Source organism: Taurulus bubalis, assembly GCF_910589615.1.
Source record: "Taurulus bubalis genome assembly, chromosome: 4".
NCBI lineage: Eukaryota > Metazoa > Chordata > Actinopteri > Perciformes > Cottidae > Taurulus > Taurulus bubalis.
The window spans coordinates 8,812,093-8,834,882 of record NC_136592.1 but is presented as its reverse complement, the minus strand read 5'-3'; the positions used below and the strand labels follow the sequence as shown (position 1 = coordinate 8,834,882).

At 43.0% G+C, this 22,790-nt stretch overlaps 2 protein-coding genes across 2 annotated transcripts in view; one reads left to right on the top strand and one right to left on the bottom strand.

Moving 5' to 3' along the window:
• The window catches only part of wtip (WT1 interacting protein), a gene marked incomplete at both ends in the record, with an annotated part of 20,488 nt that extends 20,099 nt beyond the window's left edge, over window positions 1-389 (top strand). Inside the window, one exon of the mRNA XM_079217017.1 lies at window positions 237-389. Coding sequence (XP_079073143.1) covers window positions 237-389 — 153 coding nt within the window. The remainder of the gene's footprint in view (window positions 1-236) is intronic.
• An 8,778-nt stretch (window positions 390-9,167) lies between these two features.
• On the bottom strand, window positions 9,168-16,456 carry gpib (glucose-6-phosphate isomerase b). The gene is made up of 18 exons (XM_079216999.1): window positions 16,307-16,456; window positions 15,901-15,991; window positions 15,514-15,582; window positions 15,137-15,256; window positions 14,967-15,050; window positions 14,651-14,797; window positions 14,226-14,297; window positions 14,091-14,135; window positions 13,945-13,998; window positions 13,317-13,377; window positions 12,941-12,984; window positions 12,670-12,822; window positions 12,377-12,506; window positions 12,140-12,216; window positions 11,283-11,411; window positions 10,982-11,057; window positions 10,598-10,664; window positions 9,168-10,288 (listed from the first exon to the last, which is right to left on the bottom strand). Exons 1-18 carry the CDS (start codon window positions 16,423-16,425, stop codon window positions 10,165-10,167), a joined length of 1,662 nt encoding a protein of 553 aa, XP_079073125.1. The 5' UTR covers window positions 16,426-16,456; the 3' UTR covers window positions 9,168-10,164.
• Between the last annotated feature and the right edge of the window lie 6,334 nt (window positions 16,457-22,790).

Below are 22,790 nucleotides of genomic sequence, written 5' to 3'. Positions count from 1 at the left end.
GTTCGGTAAGAATGTTAATTCTCTCGTGCTCCGGCAGGTAAGCTTCGCACAAAGACTGGAAAAGGAGAGAAACAGCTGGGAGATATGACGGTTATCGATCTCATCCAACTATAAGCCTATTTTTCCAAAATACAAATCTATTCCCTTGAGTAGATTTAGTATCAACAAAGCACGCACACATGTTGTCTTATTGGTGTTTGTTCATGTTTGATCATGTCTTTACACCACTCTCTTAGGACTGTGGCCTCCAGCTAAACGACGAAGAGGGCCACCGCTGTTTCCCACTGGAAGGCCACCTGCTCTGCCACGGCTGCCACATCCACCGGCTCCAGTCGCAGGTCCCTGCCCACCTGCCCCCCAGCTACCCTCTCCATGTCACGGAGCTGTGAGGGGGAGGAGGGCGCGCAGCAACCGTCGCCCTGCCTCCCAGGTGATCCGAGACACCAGCAGCAGGGAAATAAAAAGGCCTGCTCCCCCTCCAGCAGCTTCAGGGAAGTCTCAATGTGGCCACCCGAGCTACTGCCCCTGTCCTCAACTGGACGGCCAGGCCGTGGACTAACACACTCTGTGCAGCTCCCACCACAAGCCCTGCTGTCACATGACAGGGCTGGGAGAAAGAAAAAAAGGGTGCCCCTCCTTCTCCATCTGCGATCCTTCCCCCCCCCTCCACCATTCCCTTGGGTGCCTAACACTGAAAGCCAACGCCGCGGCTCACCCAGAGGCCCCTGTTGACGTCACACAGCCTGACCCCAACGCATTCATCAAAGAGAGGGTGCTTTGGACTGGAGAAAAGGACGCAAACTTGTCTCTCTCCATGCTTTCCCCTTTTTTTTTCATTTCCATGTTCTTCATTCCTGTGTTCTGACTGAAGCGGGTCACTGCCGTGAATTCTGCAGCACCGTCACGACTGAGAACTCCTTTGATGTCGGCGTCAGGGAGGCCGGGGAGCGAGCGACTTCATTCCCAGTGCTGGCTGGACGGGACAGACCCCAGGGCGGGCATGATGTGCCTTCAGAGCGGGCTCTCTCTCTCTCCGTGCAGCTCCTATCACTGAATTGGATTGTCCTGCTAAAGGCTATGCAAAGGACACCCAGCATCACGAGACAGGGCCGTGAGGGAAAACAAACTATTAGCTCATCGCTCGTCACCCTGCAGCACCCCGAAATAACAGATGCACCGTAGCACCACAAGAAAGAACCGACTGACATTCCACTTAGAAGTCTTAGACGAGACCTCGAGAGATTCACAAGCAGTGTCTTAATTAATGATTATATTATGACGGAAAAAGAAAATGTTAGATGCACATAGAATGTCTTTTATATATGAATATATATTTTGCAACTGTTTTCCACATAAGATCATAGATGTAGATTCTCTTTCTTTTTTTTCTTTTTTCATTGCTGCACTCGCGATGGAATTTTAGAGGTGAAACGCAGTCAGAAACCTCCTGAAGATTTTGTGTCTGTTCAGGACACGGAGCCTCTTCATGTCTCTCTCTGGGTCACAGATCCACTGGCTTTGTAGGATCAAACAGTATTCGCCTTCAATTATTTATTTCCACTTTGAGTACCAAATGACCAAAAGTAAAAGTAGCTGAATCAAGTTTTTGGCAACAGATGTATTCCTTTTAAGCTTGGCATATCCCCTTCTTTTTTTTACTGACAACTGTAAACCGATGTAACACACACTAACAGTCAGACATGTCTGCGTACCTTCAATTTCTCCATCTTTGGTTAAACTGCAGGTTCAACAGTGCAATTATTGTGAATATAAGTTACTAAAAAGTGAAACTGAATTGAAAAATCATTAATTATAGCTCTTGATCCCGCTGTATATTTGTATTAGGTTTGATACCAGCACTCTCATGGCCTTAAATGAAGCAGTAATTGAAGTTGTCCTATGTAATGCCATGTATTCTTCTTCTACATAATTCTCACTAAAAAGTAATAATGCATTTATGGACCTTTACTTTTCAGACCTTCTGTCAAGGGCCAGTATTTTGCCAAGTTGTCACACAGAACTCGAGGATTAAGATTTAAACTTAATCTTAAAATCTGAGCGTTTAGCTAGAAATGGGTCTTTAAATGCTGAGATTTAGGCCCTGTGGTGCAATACTCGGCGTCCATCGTAGAAATCAAATCTCAGCTCGGGACAGGAAAAAAAAGAAACCATGAAAAGCCATTGAGGAACTCTGATTGGAAAGGATCTGGCCAAACTGTATGTTAATAATATAATAGAAAGTGCTAGTAGCTTTAGGACAAAGTGGTGAAAACATGTTTTCTGACACCTGACAGTCTGCATGTGGCCCACCTGGTACTCGAAGAGGAATACAACTAATTGAATGATTTATTTGCTAAATTCCTTTTGCCCGACACTGTTTCCTGGAAAGCTTTCCAGACACTGTTCATTGAGAACACAGTGCGTTACTACAAGGAGCCGCATGCCTTAAAGGGAACCGGTATGTTTGTGTGTCTCGCTCCGGTTTGCCAGGCAGTCTGCCGTCGTGTTGTGGGAGGACGTCCCTGAAAACCCGGAGCTGCTGGTCACACCCGCTTTTTTCCGGGAGTCCGCTCCATGTTTCCCTTGCTGGTTGGTTGTTTGTTTTGTGTGTGTGTGTTTGTGTGTGTGTGTGTGTGTGTGTGTGTGTGTGTGTGCTAGTGGCAGGGCCATGGCTCACGCACATCACTGTGTTTGCAGTGCAGCGCCACTACCAACACAATGACCTGCTCCCTCTCTGTTAGCGATGACTGCGTTATACCTCCCTCCAGATGTTTGAGTCTAATTCTTGGTGTTTGTTTGAGCATCTGTCCAGCAGCATGTCGGCGTTGTGTTCCAGTTGCTGATATGTCATCCTCTGACTTAAGCAAACTGGTTTCACACTAGAATAAAACAACCACCAAGTATTATGTGTAAACACTGGTCGCTAATCATACTGCATTACTGTACAAGCGGGTCTGAATAAATACTACTGAATGTGTCAAAAACACAGACTGAAGGCCGGGGTCCCCACGAGCAGAAAGTGCTTTCTAATGTAACCTGATGTAATGAGATTCATTCAATGTAATAATGATTAGTGTTGTATATTTGTAAAAGCAGAAACGAAAAGGACTGTGAGACATTCCCAGTGTCATTTGATTAACCTCAAATGTGTTTGAGGGTTCTGGTCAAGTAGTGTGTGCTATACTTGAAGAATGAGGCTTTTTTTTTATTTTTATTGTCTGCACATTATCAACCCCCAAGAAAAAATTAACAAGATCTGAGTGTATCCCCTTTAAAGAGAATTAATTCACCCTTTTAAAAAGTACTACTTGAGTTTCTATTGCATAGCACACAGCTAGTTACCCTGTACATAAAGAGGCTAGTTTTGTATTTTATTTTTCTGTCAAAAAATCACTTGGAAAGAGAAGACTCTCTCTTCTTCTCCCACTGGTAGTTCCAACAAGCACATCTGTCACACATCTTTTGTATCTCAAAGTGTTTTAATTACCTAGATGGTTCATATAAAAGGAAACTAGATCTATTTATCTAAACATGAAAAAAGTCTAAAGTTATTTAATGTATTAAAAATCGGGACGTATCATTTAACTGTAGATGACATAATCTGCTTTTTCAATAAAGTGGTTTTGTAGCTAACTGCAAAAAAAGGTCTCTTTTTATTCACTTTTATTTTGCTGTTTGTAGTTTGTATTTGTCAATCTAGAGTTCTAGTTTTTTTGTCTTCAGTGTGAAATCTTTCAGTGCAAAAGTGCCCCAGTTATAAAATCCTGCTGACATGATGCATCCTTTATGAATGGTTTTATTTTGGAATTCTTTGGCCCTCAACACTAACCAATATCGCTCTAAAACTCAAGTGTCATATATTTGAGGTATGCAGAGGTAGTGAAGTAATTAGGAGTTTTGCATGTATTCAGTGATCTGTACACTGGCAGTAAAAGGCATTAAAAAGTGAGGGGGAGCCAAAGCGATGGTAAAAATAAAGTCAAAGGCCAGGGGTACAGCAGGAATGTGGAGACGAGTCCAGACCAGTTTGACCACATGTACAGTAAGTGGTTTTCCCACGGCTGGCTGGTTTCTAAGTGCCTGGGATGTTGATGAGAATCAGATGGAGATCTCATGCTGTTGTTAAAGTCCTATTCTATTTCTCTGTTGCCCTTAATGTCCTCCGCTGACACGTGTCTTTAATATGGTCATCCAGGGGTCACTGGATTATGGTTGGATCACTGGCTGTGGTCACTGTGCTCCTTTTTAACATGGCCCTAATATTGCTGTTTTACAAATTGTAATTAGACCAGTCAAGTCAAATATATTTATTTATCAGTTAATGTCTCAAAAGCCTTCACCACGCCCACATTATGAAACTATAAATATAAACCTTTTTCTCAAAAATTTAAATTACAACCTCAGAATGGAACAAAAACGGCAACAAAGCATCATTAGCCTCACGGGGCTCCTCCAGTCGTGTCCACCGCTGTATAATTACAGCCATGCACGCAACCTTGTAGCATGTCATGTGGTGGATTCTCCCTCCTGGGACGCCACCCGGCACTCTGATGGTCCGATTATCGCGACCATCAGGAACCCTTTATCCCAAAAAGGTTTGGAAAACGCAGACGCTGAGTGAGTCAGTTTTTACGTATACCCTTTCAGTAAACTGCTGCAGCTCACAAACATTCCCGGAAATGCCACACAGGCATGATAAGCTGATACTGTGGGGACGCCCGTGGAATTTGTGACACTTTTAAGTACAAAAGTACAAAACGAGCCCCAAGTTCACCATGAACTGTATGAAGTTACTTTACAATTTGAGAAATAAATCACTTGGAACTTTTGCTGAATAAAACCCTTATTTTGAGGTGTAGAGGTGATCGGAATGAGTGAACATTTTTGGAGAATGTGCAAGAGAATTTGTGCAAGTTTAACTTACCTCTCCTTATTAAAGTGGTCTCCTTTAAACTGCCCTTTAGGTTGTATAACTTGAATAAAGCTGTTGAGATGAATGAAGAGTCTGCACCCCTGTGGTGCTGTATTGTACAACATTCGGGCTAATTGGAGCATAAAGTACATGTATGACAGTGTAAATCTTCTTAAACTCCCTCGATCGCATCCGTTGGTCCTTATGCAACTAAGACGGGAAGAAGAAATCTCAACAAAAGCAGCTTCAGACCGTCCTGGCTGGTTTGTGGGCATGGTAAAGAATTGCAGTGGCTTTAAAGCCTCAGGTAGATTCTGCAGTATAGGTCAACAATGAGCTCTGCTCTAAGTCTCCACTAACTCCCACCAAGCATCTTTACATGTAGCTGCATTAAACAGTAAAATACTGCTGTTTGTTTACACCTATAGTAGCATGTCATGTGGACTCTCCCTCCTGGCTCGCCGCCCGGCACACTGTTGGTTTACACAAGTCATTTGATGGACTGTGTAATGTAATACATATTAATAATCTCATCTCCTAAAGTTATAAACGATGCCCATATGTGAGGTAGGTTGTAAAGATACAGGAACTTTATGACTGGTTGCCCGTCATCTCTCTGGACATCCTGCAGGAGGCTTTCAGAAGAAGTGGAAGTCTGCTTTTACTGTTCGCTTGCAGAATTACTGCAAGAAATCAAGTCATCCTCTCTTTTCAGCTATGGGGAATACTGAGACAGGCTCACAGATGACTGCAGGCTGTGCCTTTCAAAATTAAAGGAAAAAGGGGGAGATGAGGGAAGGAGAGCTTCAGCGTTCCTGCACCTGCACTGAGGATACAACTTGAAAAAGAAAATTCAAAAATGCACACCCCCTTCACCCTTTTGAGTTTCACATTCCCATTACAGTTTAGACGCCACTGATACACAGATAGTTGGAGATGCCGCTACAGTTTGTGTGGGTGTACATAAAAGCGGTCTGTCCTCTGACTAGGCTCTCCTGTTAGCTAAACAGTGGTGTTCAGTGTGAGGAGCGCTCTGGTGTTGGTTGTCAGCTCCATGAGTTGGGGCACAAAGCGGCCTTTATGTGTGCGAGGGTTCCACCCTGTGACTCAGGGAGGTGTGTGTGTGTGTGTGTGCGTGTGTGTGTGTGTGTGTGTGTGTGTGTGTGTGTGGGTGTGGAGGTAGCAGAGCCCCAGGGGAGCCGCTGTGAGGTGAGCTCTGTTACCACTGCACAAAAGAGCACCTTCCCTCCGGAGCACACGGGTCCCCCCGCTGCCAGGAAATGGAGTGAAAATATGCTCGCCACAGGATTACCTCATACACTCCACAATCTTTGGTTACTGACATTTTGTCCCCTTCCTGTAACACACACACAAAAATCCGGCCTTCTGTTTTCTACTCTTGTTTGTTTTCTTTACTCATTTCAGTTTTCCAGCACGCGGTTTTCAATTAAAAGTTTGCACTCAGTCCCGGAAAGATACATAATAAGAGTGATTCTGTGATTTGGTAAATATAGGCTCTCTCACTTGATGCTCTGAACACGCTGCTCTCTCCTGCAAAACTCCTGAAATAAGGTGATGAAGAAGAGTAGCCTTAGGATATTCAGAGTCCCTACTAACAGAGAATACAACTTCAAACACAGGAAATTATGGATTGGATTTCAAACATTTCAAATTGTGTGAGCTCCACTCAGCATATGATTTCACTTCCCCCCACTGAAGCTGACTCAAGTGACATCAATTGAATATCGGCTACTCCCCGGCACCTGAAAACACACTTGATGTAGTTAGTTTTCCCATTTTTGGGTCCTTTGGGATTTATTTATCAGAAAGTCTGCATTACAAACTAGAGGTGTGAAGTTTGAAAGACATCTACCAGCCATGGTGTGGCTAATACATAATGCTATTTCGTTGCAATGTGGGAAATGTATGACCAGTCATTTTTTTAACTTGACCGCAGAGACTACATCCTATCGTACATGCTGGCTCACTGTCGCTCTCACTGGAACACTTGAATAGAGCCATCATCAGTGTTTCTTTTCCTACTATGACAAGTCATCATGTCTGCTGTGAGAAAGGCTTTATGGACTAGACCAGTGTCCCATTGCAGAGCAACAGTGCATAGGAGTTTCAGAAGACTGAACAACTTATTCTATTTTTCATTTATGATGCGCTGAGTCACTTCAATGAAACAAGTATAAAACACTGTGGAGGTTAAAAGAAGTGTTACTGCTGGCGCGCTTGTTTGGCACCAAATGTGTCATTTCTATATATTTTTTTTTTTACAAAAAACAGCCTTGGTCTAAAAAATGTGAGATACCAACTGTCACTGTGAACATACTGTATCAGACAAACAGAGGCAGAAATCCGCGGGGGAGTATTCTTTTTTTGTTTTTTATCTCTCACATTGTGACACTGAATACGAGCCAGATGTCGGTCTGTTTATCTGTATTTATGAGGATTCAGGAGAGGCAGTGAAGACAAAAAAGCATCTTTACAACGGGTGCAGTCGTCCAGTAAACCTACAGAGAAAACCAGATAACTGACCAAGAGGCGTCCCATGAGGAGAAACACCTCCAGCTGTCTCGTAGTCTGAAAGAAACCCCTGACTGCTCTGTGAGGGCAGAGAGATTGTTCAGATATGGATCTTGCCAATATTTCCATGTGATATTTTTTACCAAATAATGTTTTAGTTGATTAAGAATATGATTAAAATTGTTCCTCAGGGAGGTGAGAGATGCACTGCTTAATCTTTCTCTTCACCAGATGGTCAAGTAGATGTGCACTGACATGGGTACTATGATCGTAGATCATATTTTTTATTGTAAAGGGGTTCGGCGTGTTATGTTTTCCATGTGGACCAATGCAAACAACTTATTAAGGGGAGGGGTACATGGAGCCTGAGCAACAAGGTCAGCTAGAGACAAGGGGTCAGCTGGAGCCACACGGGACTGCTGCTGGCTTCTTATGCTGCAGCATGACGAGCTCTGCCCACGTACTTAAGTTAATCTTTTTATAACTCCAGTGGTCGTGGGAAAAATGAAGCTGGGCTTGACTCGATGGCTGTTTTTTTTGTGCAGAGTTTCTATGTCACTGCTGTCAATGGCAGCCTCACACTACAGACTAGAAACTAGATGGGGACCATGTAAGTGTGTGTGTGTGTAGGGATAACGGTTGGCCTTAAGGAATATGGTCTCTGAAGGTTTCCTGGGTGGTTTCCTAGATGGTCATGCACATGAATAACAGCATTCCAGTGGAGTTCAAGCGAGCATTAAAACTGGCTCCGGCCCTGCAGGCCGCTCTTCTCTGCTGAGGCCAAGCATCCAAGCTTGTTTACATGCATTTGGATACTGACCCTCTCATTGCTTCCAGCGCTGCGGCTCATGATGAATACAAATGATACAAATGCCTCTCGGGGCGATGTTTCAACGAGCTGGAGCTCGAGAGCTCGTCGGTGCAGCCAGTCAGTTCAGAAGAATCCCAAACTCTGCTCCGGCCATTCGTCTGCCAACACCACGAACTTGGGACAGCGCAGGCGGAAGTGGCAGGAGGGTGGCGTCACTATGGCAACCATAGCACTGGGAAAGGTTGGGACCATGATCGAGCCCGGGGGGGGGGGGCAGCTCTTTAACCGACCGGAGGGAAGAGGGAAAGAAATGACTGACAGGGCCAACCAATAAAGCATGAAGTGGAATGTGAGGGTATGCAGCGCCATTGTTGAACAAACATCTCAGGAACGCACACACGACCGTTTTCATGCTTTCATGCTTTCATGCTGCTATTTGAGTCTGCTCTCTGATGAACTAAGCTTGGGACGGATCACTTATTTCCTCATGTTGACTTGCTTGTTTATTTCAACTCCACTGCACCTGCCTTAATTAAATTGGAAGAGACGCAGCAGTGGGTTGAAGTTAATCTCAGTTGCTATAAGTGTGTATCCATACCTCAGACAACAGGGCTCTATGGAGGAGTTTCCCTTGAATATGTGACACTGTTTGCAAAACGAGTTCTCGGAAATAATCCAAACCACATTCAAAGAAGAAGTTTGTTTTGTGGCATTAGAGACGGAAGAGCGCTACTAATAATGTGTAACATCCTAAAAATGACACGGCGGTGGGCTCTCTATCCTCAGTTAAACTCACTTCCTTCTGTATCCTGTTTCTGAGCCGGAGATAAAAAAAATATAAAAAAAATAGATTTCAAGAAAAGTATTGTTGCCTGGCAACAGCATTGAAAAACCCAGCAGCGTATGCCGGTCTAGAATTCTTTATTTTATTTTACTTTCTGTTTGTCCTCATACAGTACAGACTGTGAGTATGAGGAGAACAAAATATAGTGAAATACACTTTACATTGTTTAGTGCCTTGGTTAATATCTTGGTTAATATCATCACATGATGTATTGTGACTCGTGAACTTATTATATGTGATTCAATGTTTCTTGGAGAATTTCACCTGGAAATCTCATGTAGGCTTTTGATTGAAACACCGTGCAAGTGAAGTTCACCTCCTTTGAATGCAGTGCCAGTGAGGACTGTCTTTCAGTCCAGATGCTGTTTAGTCCAGATGTTGGTTTGTCTCTCTAAATAGATGCAGTGGTGTCTGGGGATTTGTGGGGAGGAACAGCACAGATGAATTGACCTTTGACCCTTTGTTCCACTGAATAAATGGTCGATTACTGAGTAGCTGATTTGCTCACAGTAATATGATCTGGCACTCTGATGCCATCTAGTGACGTGTTGCAGACACACACTCATGAGGTTGAGAGAACACGTGATTTTTTTTGCAGCACATTACAACGTTTTGTACACGGGAGTGTGTGTGTGTGTGTGTGTGTGTGTGTGTGTGTGTGTGTGTGTGTGTGTGTGTGTGTGGTTGAACAAAGTACGACTGAAATGCAACTTGAGACAGGGGAGTTTATCGTGTTATCATGCCAACATTAGCTAATTGACATTAAACACAGCTGAGGCTGATGTGCATGTCCTCAGTTTTGCAAGTATTAGGTGTCACTGAAACTAACATTGTGTAAAGTTATTTATTCCAGAAACTACATCCTGTCATTGTGACACACATTTCCCAACTCTAATACAAAAAGCTGTTTCCCCTCACGGTGGTGAGCGAACTAACATAGAAAAGACAGTGGCCATGTTCAGAATGAGAGTCAAAACATACATTGTGCTTCAGCTCGACTGCGTGGGAGTGTCCAGCTGCCTCATGAGCTGATTGGATGGATAAGGACGTGGAAGTTGTCTCAACTCAGGCAAAGTTATTCTTGAGGAAGTTGATGAGTCCGTTGGTGGAGGAGTCGTGGGAGTGGACCTCTGCGGTGTCCTTGAGATCAGCCTCGATCTTCTTGGCGAGCTGTTTGCCCAGTTCGACTCTAACAGAAGAGAGACGATGGGTTCAGGGATCAATACCAAACAGATGATTCCAGCCCTGTTAACACTGTGAGGTTTTTGAATCACCTTGTTATCATATATATATATATATCCCCCCCCCCCAAAAAAAGCTTGTGTATATGTATATATATATATATATGTATATATATATATATATATATATATATATATATATATTATGTATCCATTTGTTTCAACTCTGATGAATGCTCGTGCTGAGTGTAATATCTAAGCCCAAGACTCTGTGTTTTTATGACTGCAGTAAAAGGGTGTAATAAAAACTGTCTCACCCCCACTGGTCAAAGCTGTTGATCTCCCACATGACACCCTGAATGAAGATCTTGTGCTCATACATTGCTGTAAAACAAGATAATCATAAAAACCATAACCACAAAAAATGACTCCAAGGGAAGATTAGTTGTTGCTTCTTTTGAATTCAATAGGATTACACGATGGAGCTGTACATCAAATAATATAATAAACTACAGTAAAATGAATAGTAACCCGAACAGTGGCTGTCAACATACATTGTGTTATTATAATCAGTGTGTGTGCATTAGATCAGATGTGAGCCTTGAGCTAAAACATATCCAAAGAACCAAAAAAACTAGATATCAAGACTTCCTTCGTATCATCAGTGGCTGTGAATCAGGATGAACATTGTGGGCTCTCACCTATAAGTGCTCCAAGTGTGTATGGGCTCAGTTTCTTGAAGATGATTGAGTTGGTTGGCCTGTTTCCTTGGAATACCTGTGTTAAACATGGAGAAACACTTTGTAGTACAGACCACTGCATGCATGCTATAATCACAAATGCTCCTAACTAGGTTTTTGATAGCTGTGTTCACTCATGGTAACTAGCGGGCGCTACCTCTTCTGCTTCCTCACTCTCTCCTGGTCGCACTTCCTCATGTCGAGTGTGATTTATTTTGAGTAACCTGAGATGACAGACGTTTCTTTTCTAGATTTGACTTACTTTGTGAGGCAGGATTTCCTCCAGAGCCTCTCCACTCAGGCCGCTGGCCTCCAGCTCTTTCTTGGCCTCCTCTGTGGTCTTACCCTTCATCAGAGCTTCTGTCTGTGCCAGGAAGTTGGCCATCAGGATCTACAGACACACACACACACACACACACACACACCTTCAGATACAGTGTAGTACACAGCGAGGGACATACAGTCAGTACTGCAAGCCAGTATATTTTGACATATTGCCTTTCAGAGCTGTGGCAAATTAATTGCTACAATCCAGGTATTTAACACAACTGCACACCACTGCAAAGGTAGCTCGGATCACTATTTCACAATGTTGACCTCAAAATTCCATAGGGGTCATAAGAAGATGTTTTCCCGTAGGTGCGATTATCTGGGGAATGTGAAAAACGATATCTGAAATGTGAATAAACAAAGCTGTAAAATTATGCAGTTTAGCATCAATAAATGCTTGAAAAATCCTCATTTCACTTTATCAAAGAAGGTACAGAACTTCATTGTGTCGCAAGTCGTTAAAAATGGATCACGTCATGAAAGTGGTGTCACAAAGCGAGGGAATCTGCAGAAGAGAGCCCAGGCAGATAAACAATGGGCTGATGTCTGAATTTCTGGTCTTTATGTTTCTAGTTTACCATAGAAAGACCTTAAAATAGGGTTTATCATCCAAAAACCTTCACCAATGATTTAAACATAGAGAAATATTGTCGTTATGTATGCGTTATTATGCTGTGATTTTACTGGTCCAGCCCACTTGAGATCAAAATGGGCAGCGTGTGGCCCCTTAAATAAAATGAGTTTGACACCCCTGGTTTAGATGAACAATTCTTCTCACACACGTGATACCTTGTGATGCAGGTTGTCTCTGATGGGATGCTGTGACTGAGCTGGGATCAGGAAGTCACAAGGCACCATGCGTGTTCCTGAGTGGGACACAGATGGACTGCATTAGTGACGCAGCACGGCGTGAGGCTAACCGACGAGCAATACCAGTAAAGGCAGGAGAAGTAGAGTCTGGATCCTCTGAGTGAATGAATCCTCTGAATGTTGCTGTGATTGAATGACGCTCTTTGGGGTTGTTACCTTGATGGATGAGCTGGTAGAAGGCATGCTGTCCATTGGTTCCTGGCTCTCCCCACACTATCGGCCCAGTGTGGTAGTTTACACGCGCTCCATGTTTAGTGATGTACTTTCCATTTGACTCCATGTCACCCTATAGATGACAAATAGTTATGCAAACTGGCACATGCGTTAAATTCTCTCTGATGGGCGCAGACTATTGACACAGACATAGTGTTATTCTGTCCATCTTTTAGATAATGTATTCAACAATGTGAAATTGTACTGGAGCTTCCTGCGGCGTTGTGGGGGCAGACCTGTTGGAAGTAGGCAGTGAAGCGGTGCATGTACTGGTCGTAGGGCAGCATGGCGTGGGTCTCGGCGTGGAAGAAGTTGATGTACCAGATGCCCAGCAGAGCCAGCAGGACGGGGGCGTTCTTATCCAGAGGAGCGGTGCGGAAGTGGTTGTCCTGCAGGAGAGGAAGGGAGGTGAATGTACATCCATGTGTTCTTTATCTTTCCACTCCAGGAAGGCTTGTATTAATAGTTGTTCTACAGGAGGACTAAAGGTGTTGGAGAAGTACCTACCATCCAATGAGCTCCTGAAAGAAGCTGTTCATAGTTGTCGTAGCCTGGTGAGGAGAGGAGATGTGGCACACTTGAATTATATTATACATAATATTTATTCAACATTTGAACTGATTGTTTTATTCAGATTCTTGTATTTTCAGTGTGTCTCTCCACCAATATCAGCATGTAACGTCCTGTTAAATACCAAAGCTGCAGTGTGAAGATTTTTCTTGGGAAATGTTGGTCAGTAAGACAGTCCAGACTTAAAATATTATTAATATATTAATATAGTTATTGAAGGGATTGACAAGATAGGTCCATATTGTACAGACTTGTTTGTCTCCCTCGTGATACAACTGGGAGGTGTCAAAAAATGTGTTTTCACTGTTCATACCAATGTGCAGGGCAATGGCCATTCCAATAGCAGACCACAAGGAGAAACGACCACCGACCCACTGAAAGAAAAAAGAATTTCTTAAACAAAACTCCTTTACCAAATGTGGGGTGAAGAGAAACAGGCTTTTCACACACAGAATGTGTTCGTAACTGCAAGAGGAACATCAATGTAATTAACCAAAAGCCACCCGGTTTTGTTCTATAAACCAGAACATGAGCAGCACAGGTAACTTTGCACTTCATCATGTTGCCTTTGATCACTTGCACGGGTCCGGTCCCGTCGGTCCAGTTTTCTTTCTCTCTCCTAGATTATACTGTATACTCTGTGAAGTGTACAACACTGGCAGACATTTAAGTGTAAAACACTGGCAGACCTTTTTCTGTGTCATAAAGGGCATATTGTGGCTGCAACTAAATGCAGCGCTGTGACCTTTGATGCAGCCCAGCCTTTACAGTGATCTCTGCAAGAGAGAAGGTCGCTACCAATAATAACTGAGTCTGAAGAGAGGCGCTTCTGATTACCCAGCAGCTGCCGGCCAGAGTGTCCGTCGCACCTACTTCACAGGTCAAAAGCTTATTTATAGCTGTGGCCCCCTGTCCCAGCCTGTGGATAAAGGAGCACTCACATCCCAGAACTCAAACATGTTTTCTGTGTCGATGCCGAAGTCCTTCACTTTGGGCTGGGGGGGGGGAGACAGAAAAGCAGGAGAGTTAGGAACAGATGTCTGGACAGAGTGAGGTTTAGTCTGTACAATTATGTTTTATGACTTACTCCGTTTGTGGAAAGGGCCACAAAGTGCTTGGCAACGGCAGCTTTCTGTGGAAGCGCAGAGAGGATATGATTGAGGGATAATAATTGGTCAACTAACGAAATGCTGCTGCAGCCTAACGGCCGCTGCATACTCACATCTTTGGCATGTTCAAGGAACCATGCTTTCGCTGACTCAGCGTTGGTTATGGTCTCTTGGGTGGTGAATGTCTATAAATGGAGAAAATACATAGATAACAATGGATTAATATGCAATGCAACTAAACTAAACTAATGGTATAGATCTGCTTGAGGAACAGAGAAAAATGAAGGTAACTTATTGTCTGCGTTTAAGATATTTACAACTAAATATGAAGTAAAACATTTTCCCTGAATATATTTATTTTTGGAGTAACTGATTATCTTTTAACTGTGCATGAGTGGAAACTTTAAACTGGTCTGTTCACATAAGATTTCTGTACAAAATGATCGTGTAAACTTGTGAATTAGAAGGTATTATTCTTCTGATTAGAGATGTTAATCTGCTGCAGTTAAATACAAAAAAATCTGTGTAAACCAGGCACCTTTGATGCGATGATGAAGAGGGTTGTCTCAGCATTTAGCTGTGCCAGGGTTTTGGCGATGTGCGTTCCATCAATATTTGACACAAACCACACACGCGGCCCACCCTTCGAGTAAGGTTTCAGGGCCTCAGTCACCATCAGCGGGCCCTGCAAGCCAAACCAATTCAAGCACAGATCAGGTAAGTGGGGAGCTTACAGGAGGTAATGCAATGTGACTGGAAAAGGATAGAGCAGTTAAATACTGTCAATCATGAGATGGCTCATTGATTTTTTTGCAATTCCAATGCATGAAAATCTCTCCAGACACTGCACTCACAAGGTCAGATCCTCCGATGCCGACATTGACGACATCGGTGATGGCCTTTCCGGAGAAGCCCTTCCACTCACCGCTGCGAACTCTCTGCAACGGAAAGAAACTTGCACTGTGAACTCCAGCGCAGCAACGCTTTGCGACGTTGCGTCTCTCTGTTGGTGCGTTTCACTCACATGACAGAAGCCCTTCATCTTCTCCAGAACTTTGTTGACATCTGGCATCACGTCCTTGCCATTGACTATGATGGGGGTGTTGGAGCGGTTCCTCAGAGCCACATGGAGCACAGCGCGGCCCTTCATACCCACAGCACCAGGGGGGGAAAGACACACATAGCAGTACTGTTAGCCATTTGTACTGTTGGTGATCAAGTAGTTAAAGAATATTCAGCTGTTGCGTTCACAGTAATTGGTGTTCATCTTTAAAACGAGCACAAAAAAAACATAGTTCAGGAGTAATTGTGTCACATGATGTAAATGCCAAGGATAAATGTCAAGAGGTGAACACTGCCTTGAGTTAAGTCCCAGCTGACATGAGTGACAGCAATGAGCACCTCAGTGAAGTTGATCTTCTCTCCAGCGAACATCTTCTCTCTGGCAGCTTCGATGCCTCTCGACTTGGCCTGAAATAGACAATAAATGTTAGTTCCTCACGGAAGCAGTATCCAAAACATAATGAAATGGTCGCCTATATTGTGTGTGTGATTCACATTGATGGCCAATCCCTCCAGTCAATTCATTAATTTACACATAAAAAGACATATTTTGCCTCAAGAGGAAGCCTCTATCATATGAATGGACCCCCACTTGCAGCTTGCTGCACAGACTGATGGGATTTGACTCCTCACAGCTGCCCTTATCAGCTCTTGAGAGAAAGCCATTACGCAAATCTACTTTGGCATTTAAAAAGCAGTAGATGAATAGGATGGGGATTAATTTACCAGATCAACCAACATCTTCATGACTTCATCAGTGATGAGATTCTTGGAGTAATCCAGAAGAATGTCTCCATCCTCCGTTTTCAATTTTAGGCTGCTCAAACACAGAGAGACGTCAGCGACCGGAACAACAAAGATTGTGACATTTCCTGAAGCAACACAAATATAATATCCAGACAAAAGGTGTGATTCTATCGGGGTTTTGACGTCTAGGTTTCAGCATTATTTCATAAAGCTGCACAGTTGCATAGCAGTACGAGAGCATTTTCATGTGAACTAGACTGCCAACAGACACACGAATAACACAGCCCATTGCGGTACAAACAGAAACATCTACAGTACATCCTGTTCGGTGATGCTGTGCATACTGCATTTTTACACAATACAAGACTTTGGAAAGGATGCATACTTGAGCTTGTTGAATCTCTCCTTGTCAGCCTCAAACATATGCCTTATGTTGAGGTTCAGGGCGTGGGCTGTGTACCAGTCCTGCAGCTTAGCGAAGTTGGGGTCCTGTGTGAGTCCCATGATGTCCAGAGAGGCGTCCTGTGCTCCGTTGTGTTCTACTAGCCTGGCTGAGTATGACCGAGCAGGTCATAGGGAAAGCTTTTTGAAGGGTGTCCGGGCCAGATCTACTCAAGCCCCTCCTACAAGAGACGCTTGTCACACCTCCACACTGTCCTGCACGGTTACAGTGCATGTTGATAGGGGAGCGTCATCGGTACAGCAACTCAGTGGCATGTAGTACAGACAGTATCACTGCTCATTCTATTAATGCACTCATTGTAAATCCTTCTGAAATACACACAGTAGTTGTATATATTAAAAGCAGTAATTGCACAGTAGATTAACACTGTGTTACAGTGTACCAAAGTATGATACATACAGATACATTTTTAATAAAGGCCAATGCAAAGACCCCAAAGATCAAGGTGCAATGGTTAACAAGAAGTAATACATCATTAAGTCACTTCAAATGTATTTTTATAAATAAAAACTTTGTAACGATAAACCATTTAGTGTCTGTCATAGTGGTCAATTAGATATCTATGTTAGCCTAGATAAGATTTTATACCATACAAATGAACCCCAGGCAAAAACAATTGTAATATGCTGCAGCAATTTGTGGACCTCAACGCCTCCAGGCGACCGTTTTATAAAAGCCCGGAGTGCAGGGTGTAAGGCTCTTTGTCAAACACTAGAGGGCGAGAAAAGCTTAGAATCTTACGAGAACCATTCATTATTTTTTAAGACATAGTCAGAGTGGTAAATCAAAACAAGAACAGCAAATGGTTTAAGTAATTTCCCCAAAGGCGGATATCGTAAAGAAACCCTCTGAAGGGCATTACTTCAAAAATATATTTAAAAGCAATGTTGCTGATGTAGGCGACTGATGTATTGTAGAGAAGAACTAGAAAAATATTTACAATTCCACATCACCGGTATGACGAGCAAAACCCAGCAGATAGTGTCTGATGCATATTGCACAGCATTACCGAAATATGAAAAGTGGAAGACTTATAATGACTCATAATAATAATTTGTAATAATAATTCTGTCATTTATGGAGAGCAGCCTTTGTTCCTCGAGGGACAAAAACTGTGAATAATTCTCCCACCGCTTCATATTGTTTAGATGTTATGCAGTTAAAATAACTGTTTTAATTTCGGGAAAGGCATTTAAATTTAAAAATAAAGTGAAAGACATTAACAAACGAAATACCCTGAAAAGAAAAGTGTCGATTAGTACACGGACCGTTAGGGTGATCAATTACTTTGTTCCCCAGTACACCTTTATGAAAGAAAATACTTCAATTGGACTGTTTTTTTCTTTCATATGATATTATGTTAATCACTACGTCATGACTCAGATCTGAGAAGCAAATTCTTGATAAAGACTAAGAAGATGTACAGAGAAATGATTACATGCATTGTTTTCATCCTCATGTATTATAGTTAGAACTCCTTGTGTACCAAAATGCACCAACAGATCAATATTAGTATTAATACAATTTAATAAAATATATATTTGTATATACATATAGTCTCACAATTAGCATGTTGTCCTTCCATGTAAAGCCTAATACAAAGCTTCCCCTGTGTTGTAGTCTATATAATGTTGATTCTTAAATACAATTAAAGGGACAGACACTAGAAGAATCATGCCATTTATTATATGCATTAAATTGGTAAGTATATTAAATAATATGACATAACTTGAAATACAATCACACCTAATTTAAACTGGAGATTTCACGAAAATACCTTTTTGTACACAAGACATATTTGTCGGTTTTATTGTGAAGGTTTCACCGGAAGCCTCAGTTTGTATTGCCGCGGTCTTAACGGTGTTCACACAGACAGGGGATTCGCTGTCAAGAGGGTGGATGCCTAGAGATGGTGAGCGATGTGGTGATTTACTGAACGTGTATTATAATTTTATCGTGTTTTGCGGAAGCCTTTCGGTTTTCCTCTGGTTGCGGCGGTATTGACTCTCGTTGACCCGCATTAAAGCACCGCTGGCCCACACGTTTGCTGGTGCTTTACACCCGCGCCTACAATCGTGTCGCAGAGAGCTAGCGTTAGCTCGCTTAGCTCTGTCGCTAGCCCGCTTAGAACCGAGGACACAGATGCGTCCTTTATCGGACTCGCCTCACTCTGACATACATATTTACATTTTTCCCTTTTATAATTTAAATCTTAGCCCCCAATACACAGTCCGGCAGATGTTTCGAGCGAGCGCTGCAAATGCATGTGAGGTTATTTAGTTGCGTCTATCCACATATTTTGGTATACAAACCTAATTCGATGTCTGCTGATGAAGCGCATCCGCCTCGACGAGCGAAGGAGGAGCGATCGTCGGTATCTCGGTTATTTTTCCTCGCCACCGGTTTGTGTCTGTGGGCGACGCACCCGGGTCTGATTCGGGTCCCCGACGACGGATAACCGTTGGCAGTGCAGGTGAGACCGGAGATAACCGTTGGCAGTGCAGGTGAGACCGGAGAGCGAGTAAGCAGCGACCTGCTTTAACGGCATGTCCGATAACGGGCTTGGGCGTTCTTGGTTATAACCGCGTACCGCACAAAACACGGAGTCTAGGTGAACGTTAGACAAACGGACGGCCAAAGGGCGTGATTTTGCAGCTCGTGTGGCGGTGTAACTTCACGGTAAACGGACTATATGCATCGTCTCCAGGGGAAAAGTGCACTAGCTCGCGAGCTAACCAACGCCCGTCTGGTTCTGTGTGGCCGGTGTCAAAGTCGGGTAAGCAGCGGAACCAGGCTAACGTTACCGGGTATCTGCCGCCTGTGTGCGCGGTGTGACGTGTTCGTGTCACTCGCTAACGTTTGACGTGTTGATGCGCGGTTGATGCCGCGGAAGCCTTTCCGGCGACCATGCATTTAGGGCGTTAAAAGGCCGTATTTACAGCTGCGACATAGTGTTCCCATGTCTCCGGGCCATGTCGTCCCAGAGAGTTTCGATGAAACCGGCTAACTGCACTTGCGGGGATTCTGTTACACCTTCCTGCTAAATAGTGCTCGGGGGTTTAAAATCCTCCCCGAGCAAGTACAAAACTAACCAACTAGTTGGTTGCTCTGCCTCATCGCGGGTGCAAATGCAAGAGCAGTAACTTGCACAACCACAGTGGTGTTGGTAACGTGGCTTTATATAGTCTCTAAGTACGAAGGAGATATCTGGGATTGCATTTACATGTAACGTCGCCCCACTTTTCTCGAGGACTGAAGGAAGCTATAGTCTATAAAGGGATCTGTGTTTTGACATCCAGTGGAAAGTGTTCCCTGATTTGGTTGCTGGGAGTGTGGCAATTATATTAGAAAGAACCATTTAATTGCTCATAGGATTTGATCATATATAACAAATGGCTCGCTCCTGAGAAATTGCTCCTGATCAGTCGGTATTTAAGAGTATCTGAATGGAAAATGATCCAGCAGCTGCTAGGTCTGTTTGCTTTTGGGATCTGAAAGCCAGCTTCCAGTGTCATTATATCAACCATATTTTACTGGGGATGCTTTTTATGAACAGTAATAATAACGGTAATTACATTTTGCAAATTGCCTTGTTGATCTTAATACTTGTTGTTTTCTAGTTGTTTCTAATAGTATTCGTTCTTCCACGTATAAAGCAAATAGTCGTTAAAGCTGATGAGAAATATGACAAGACATTAGGAATATTTAAAGAAAGTTGTTTTCAGATATGTATACAATTGTATGATTGTTGATTGTGGGCCCAATATTTTTTTACCGACCGTAACATCTTAATGAAGTCTCATTTTAGACTTGGAAGGAGGCATTCATGTTCTGGTCACTTCCTTCCTTTTTTTGCTGAGTTTTGCAGGCTTGTACAGCTTTCATGGAAACAACCCTGAATCAACCTGTTGACATCTGCCACAGCTGTGTCGCAAAAGAAAAACAACGTGCTTTGCTCTGCAACATTCCTGACTGTGTTTAAAGCGCTTCTCAATAGCTTATTCAACGTATACGTGAACGTTCATCAAAGTTAGTGGACAAGTACCACGGCTCCAGTTGTTTTTGTCTTCTTTTTTTGTCATCGGTATTTGTGAACATGTGATTGTGTGATATGACAAGAAGAGACACTTTTCCTTATTCTAATCCGGATGCATGTGTGAGGAAGTCAACATACAGTCACAAGATTACTGTTTGCACTTTCCTCGGGTGGAGCACAGTCCTGGCCTGTGTTTTACTGACACTGTCTTAACAGACCTGAAGGCTATTTCCTTCAACAAAGGCGCTTTCTAATGTTTCTCTTGCTCTGCTGTTTTGAATGTTACAGAGAAGTCTCTGCTGGGGCAGGGGTGAGATAACCCAGGCAGGCCATGATATTATTAGAACCTGGGAATTCTAACATTTTGTGTATTGAGATTTACTTTCTTCTTTTAGATATAAATGTTGTATTCTATTTTAAGTTTCTCTCTGTGGCCACTGCCTGTTTTATCTCTGCATTTTGAGATTTTGACAAAGCTGCCTTTCTCAAGATGATATCAAAAGAACAACAGGTGTAAAGAGAAGGAAGCTTAATGTTACCTCCGGTGGACAGCTTCCACTAAGCACACCATACAGAAATATTCATAGTTATTTATGGCTTGGTTATACTTACATAAGCCTATGTCAGGAATATCTCAACATCTTGGTTGACTTTAGTGACTCACAAACTTCTATGGCAAGGCTCAAACATAAAGCTTTGTATTAACTGAATCAAGTCTGTTCATTCAATGAGCCGTTAAATGTAAATAATGTCTCATTGGCTTAGAGAACAAGTCCTGGTGTATATCAAATTATAGACGAGTGATACTTCAATGTAATGCTTTGATGGGGCAATTTTTAGTGCACTTTGTCATTAAAATATATATTTTTAACATGTAGGATTTTGGAACACACTGGCTTAGAGCCTTCAGTCTAAGTTAACCTTATACTGAACATGCACCGAAATTCTTGGTAAACGGGGTAAAGAAGATCGGGTGAAGAAACGTATCAGAGCAGCACTGTACAAATATAGTTTGGTTGTGTAGAATGGACGTCAAATTGTACATTATGTCAGTGGTAATGTTTACTGGAAAATCCATCCTAAACAAGAATCATGTTGTCCACCTCTGTCCAAAGAGTTAAAAGCAATACTGTTTACATGCTATTGCATCGTGTTGTTTGATCTTTTCCACCGACAACAAGTTGAGCCGGCCCATGCATCAGAGAGATGCGGGCTTGTTTGAGTTTGTATTGTGTGACAGGATTTTCATTTGGATGCACAGAGCTAACAACGCTGTTTGCACTGGTGTGTAGCAGGGTGGGCGGATGTCTGTTTCTTCTGACACTGGGGACGTTTCAGCGCTTCATATCTGTTCTAGTCCTCTGCTGTTTCATCGACTGCTTGGTTAGCACAGCTTATTTGGTGTATGTGATGCTAGCCAGTGGATTCACAAATAAGGTGGAAACGTGTGCATTGCAGCATGGGAAATCTCACCCTCCTTCCCAGGGAAACCAGGTCAGACTTAGTTTGTGGTCAGCTATTTGCCCCTCAGTCAAATGGTCCCAGTGAGATGCATGATTGGTCACGCAAGGTGATGATCAAATAAAACAAGAATCAAGGCTCCCATGTAATGTGATGCAAAGACCGGGGTCCACTGTTTAACAGTACGGTTGCTTTCTCCACCATCTGCCTGTATCCTGTTATTATCAAATGTCAACCTAATCTATGAAAACTCTGTGTAGTCAAGGAGACCTTTTTTTTTTTCTTCTGTGCTGAGGGTTGCTGGTTTCTGTGACTTACGATTACTTTAAGTTTTTGCTCTTTCCAGAGTATTTGGCTTGATTTATTTCCTGTGTTGAAATACAGAAACTGTTTGTGTGACCAAGCTTGAATTTCAGACTTCTACGGCACCTCTGGACCCTGTCCCATTGTGCCTAAACTGGAAGAATGAATTACTCTTGTCCTGGCTAAAAATACAGCAGCCTGGTGGCTGGCATGCTGCACAACCTGCAACCTCAGTATGTAGCCTGCTCAATATAGGCTGAGGAAAGCTTTTTCATCCCCACAGGTTGCCACCAGCCTCTCATGAATGGAACTGACGTCAGAGCCTTTCATCACAGCTCTCACTTGTTGAAACCCACCGTTGGGCACACTGAACACACTCTATTGTGCACCGCTATTCTGGAAAGGATGTCTGAGCTAATTATTTTTGCCATCAGTCAAACGGTGAAAGGCATGTATTCTTTGTGTAAAAGCTCTGATTAGGTCAAACCAGATGGGACTTCTTATTCATTGGCATTCATGTGCACATTAAGGAGTTCATTATCATCTTTACTCCCCTGGTGACACTTGGTGGTGGTTTTGTTTTGTATGCTTGCACAGACCTGTGGG

What these genes read in the sequence shown, in the direction of transcription:
- gpib (XM_079216999.1), bottom strand. Translation starts at nt 16,425, where the DNA reads ATGGGACTCACACAGGACCCCAACTTCGCTAAGCTGCAGGACTGGTAC. An exon ending in GAGAGATTCAACAAGCTCAA is followed by an intron (nt 15,992 to 16,306) that starts GTATGCATCCTT and finishes GTGTTTGAGCAG; the next exon opens with CCTAAAATTGAAAACGGAGG. An exon ending in TCCTTGAACATGCCAAAGAT is followed by an intron (nt 14,136 to 14,225) that starts GTGAGTATGCAG and finishes GCGCTTCCACAG; the next exon opens with AAAGCTGCCGTTGCCAAGCA.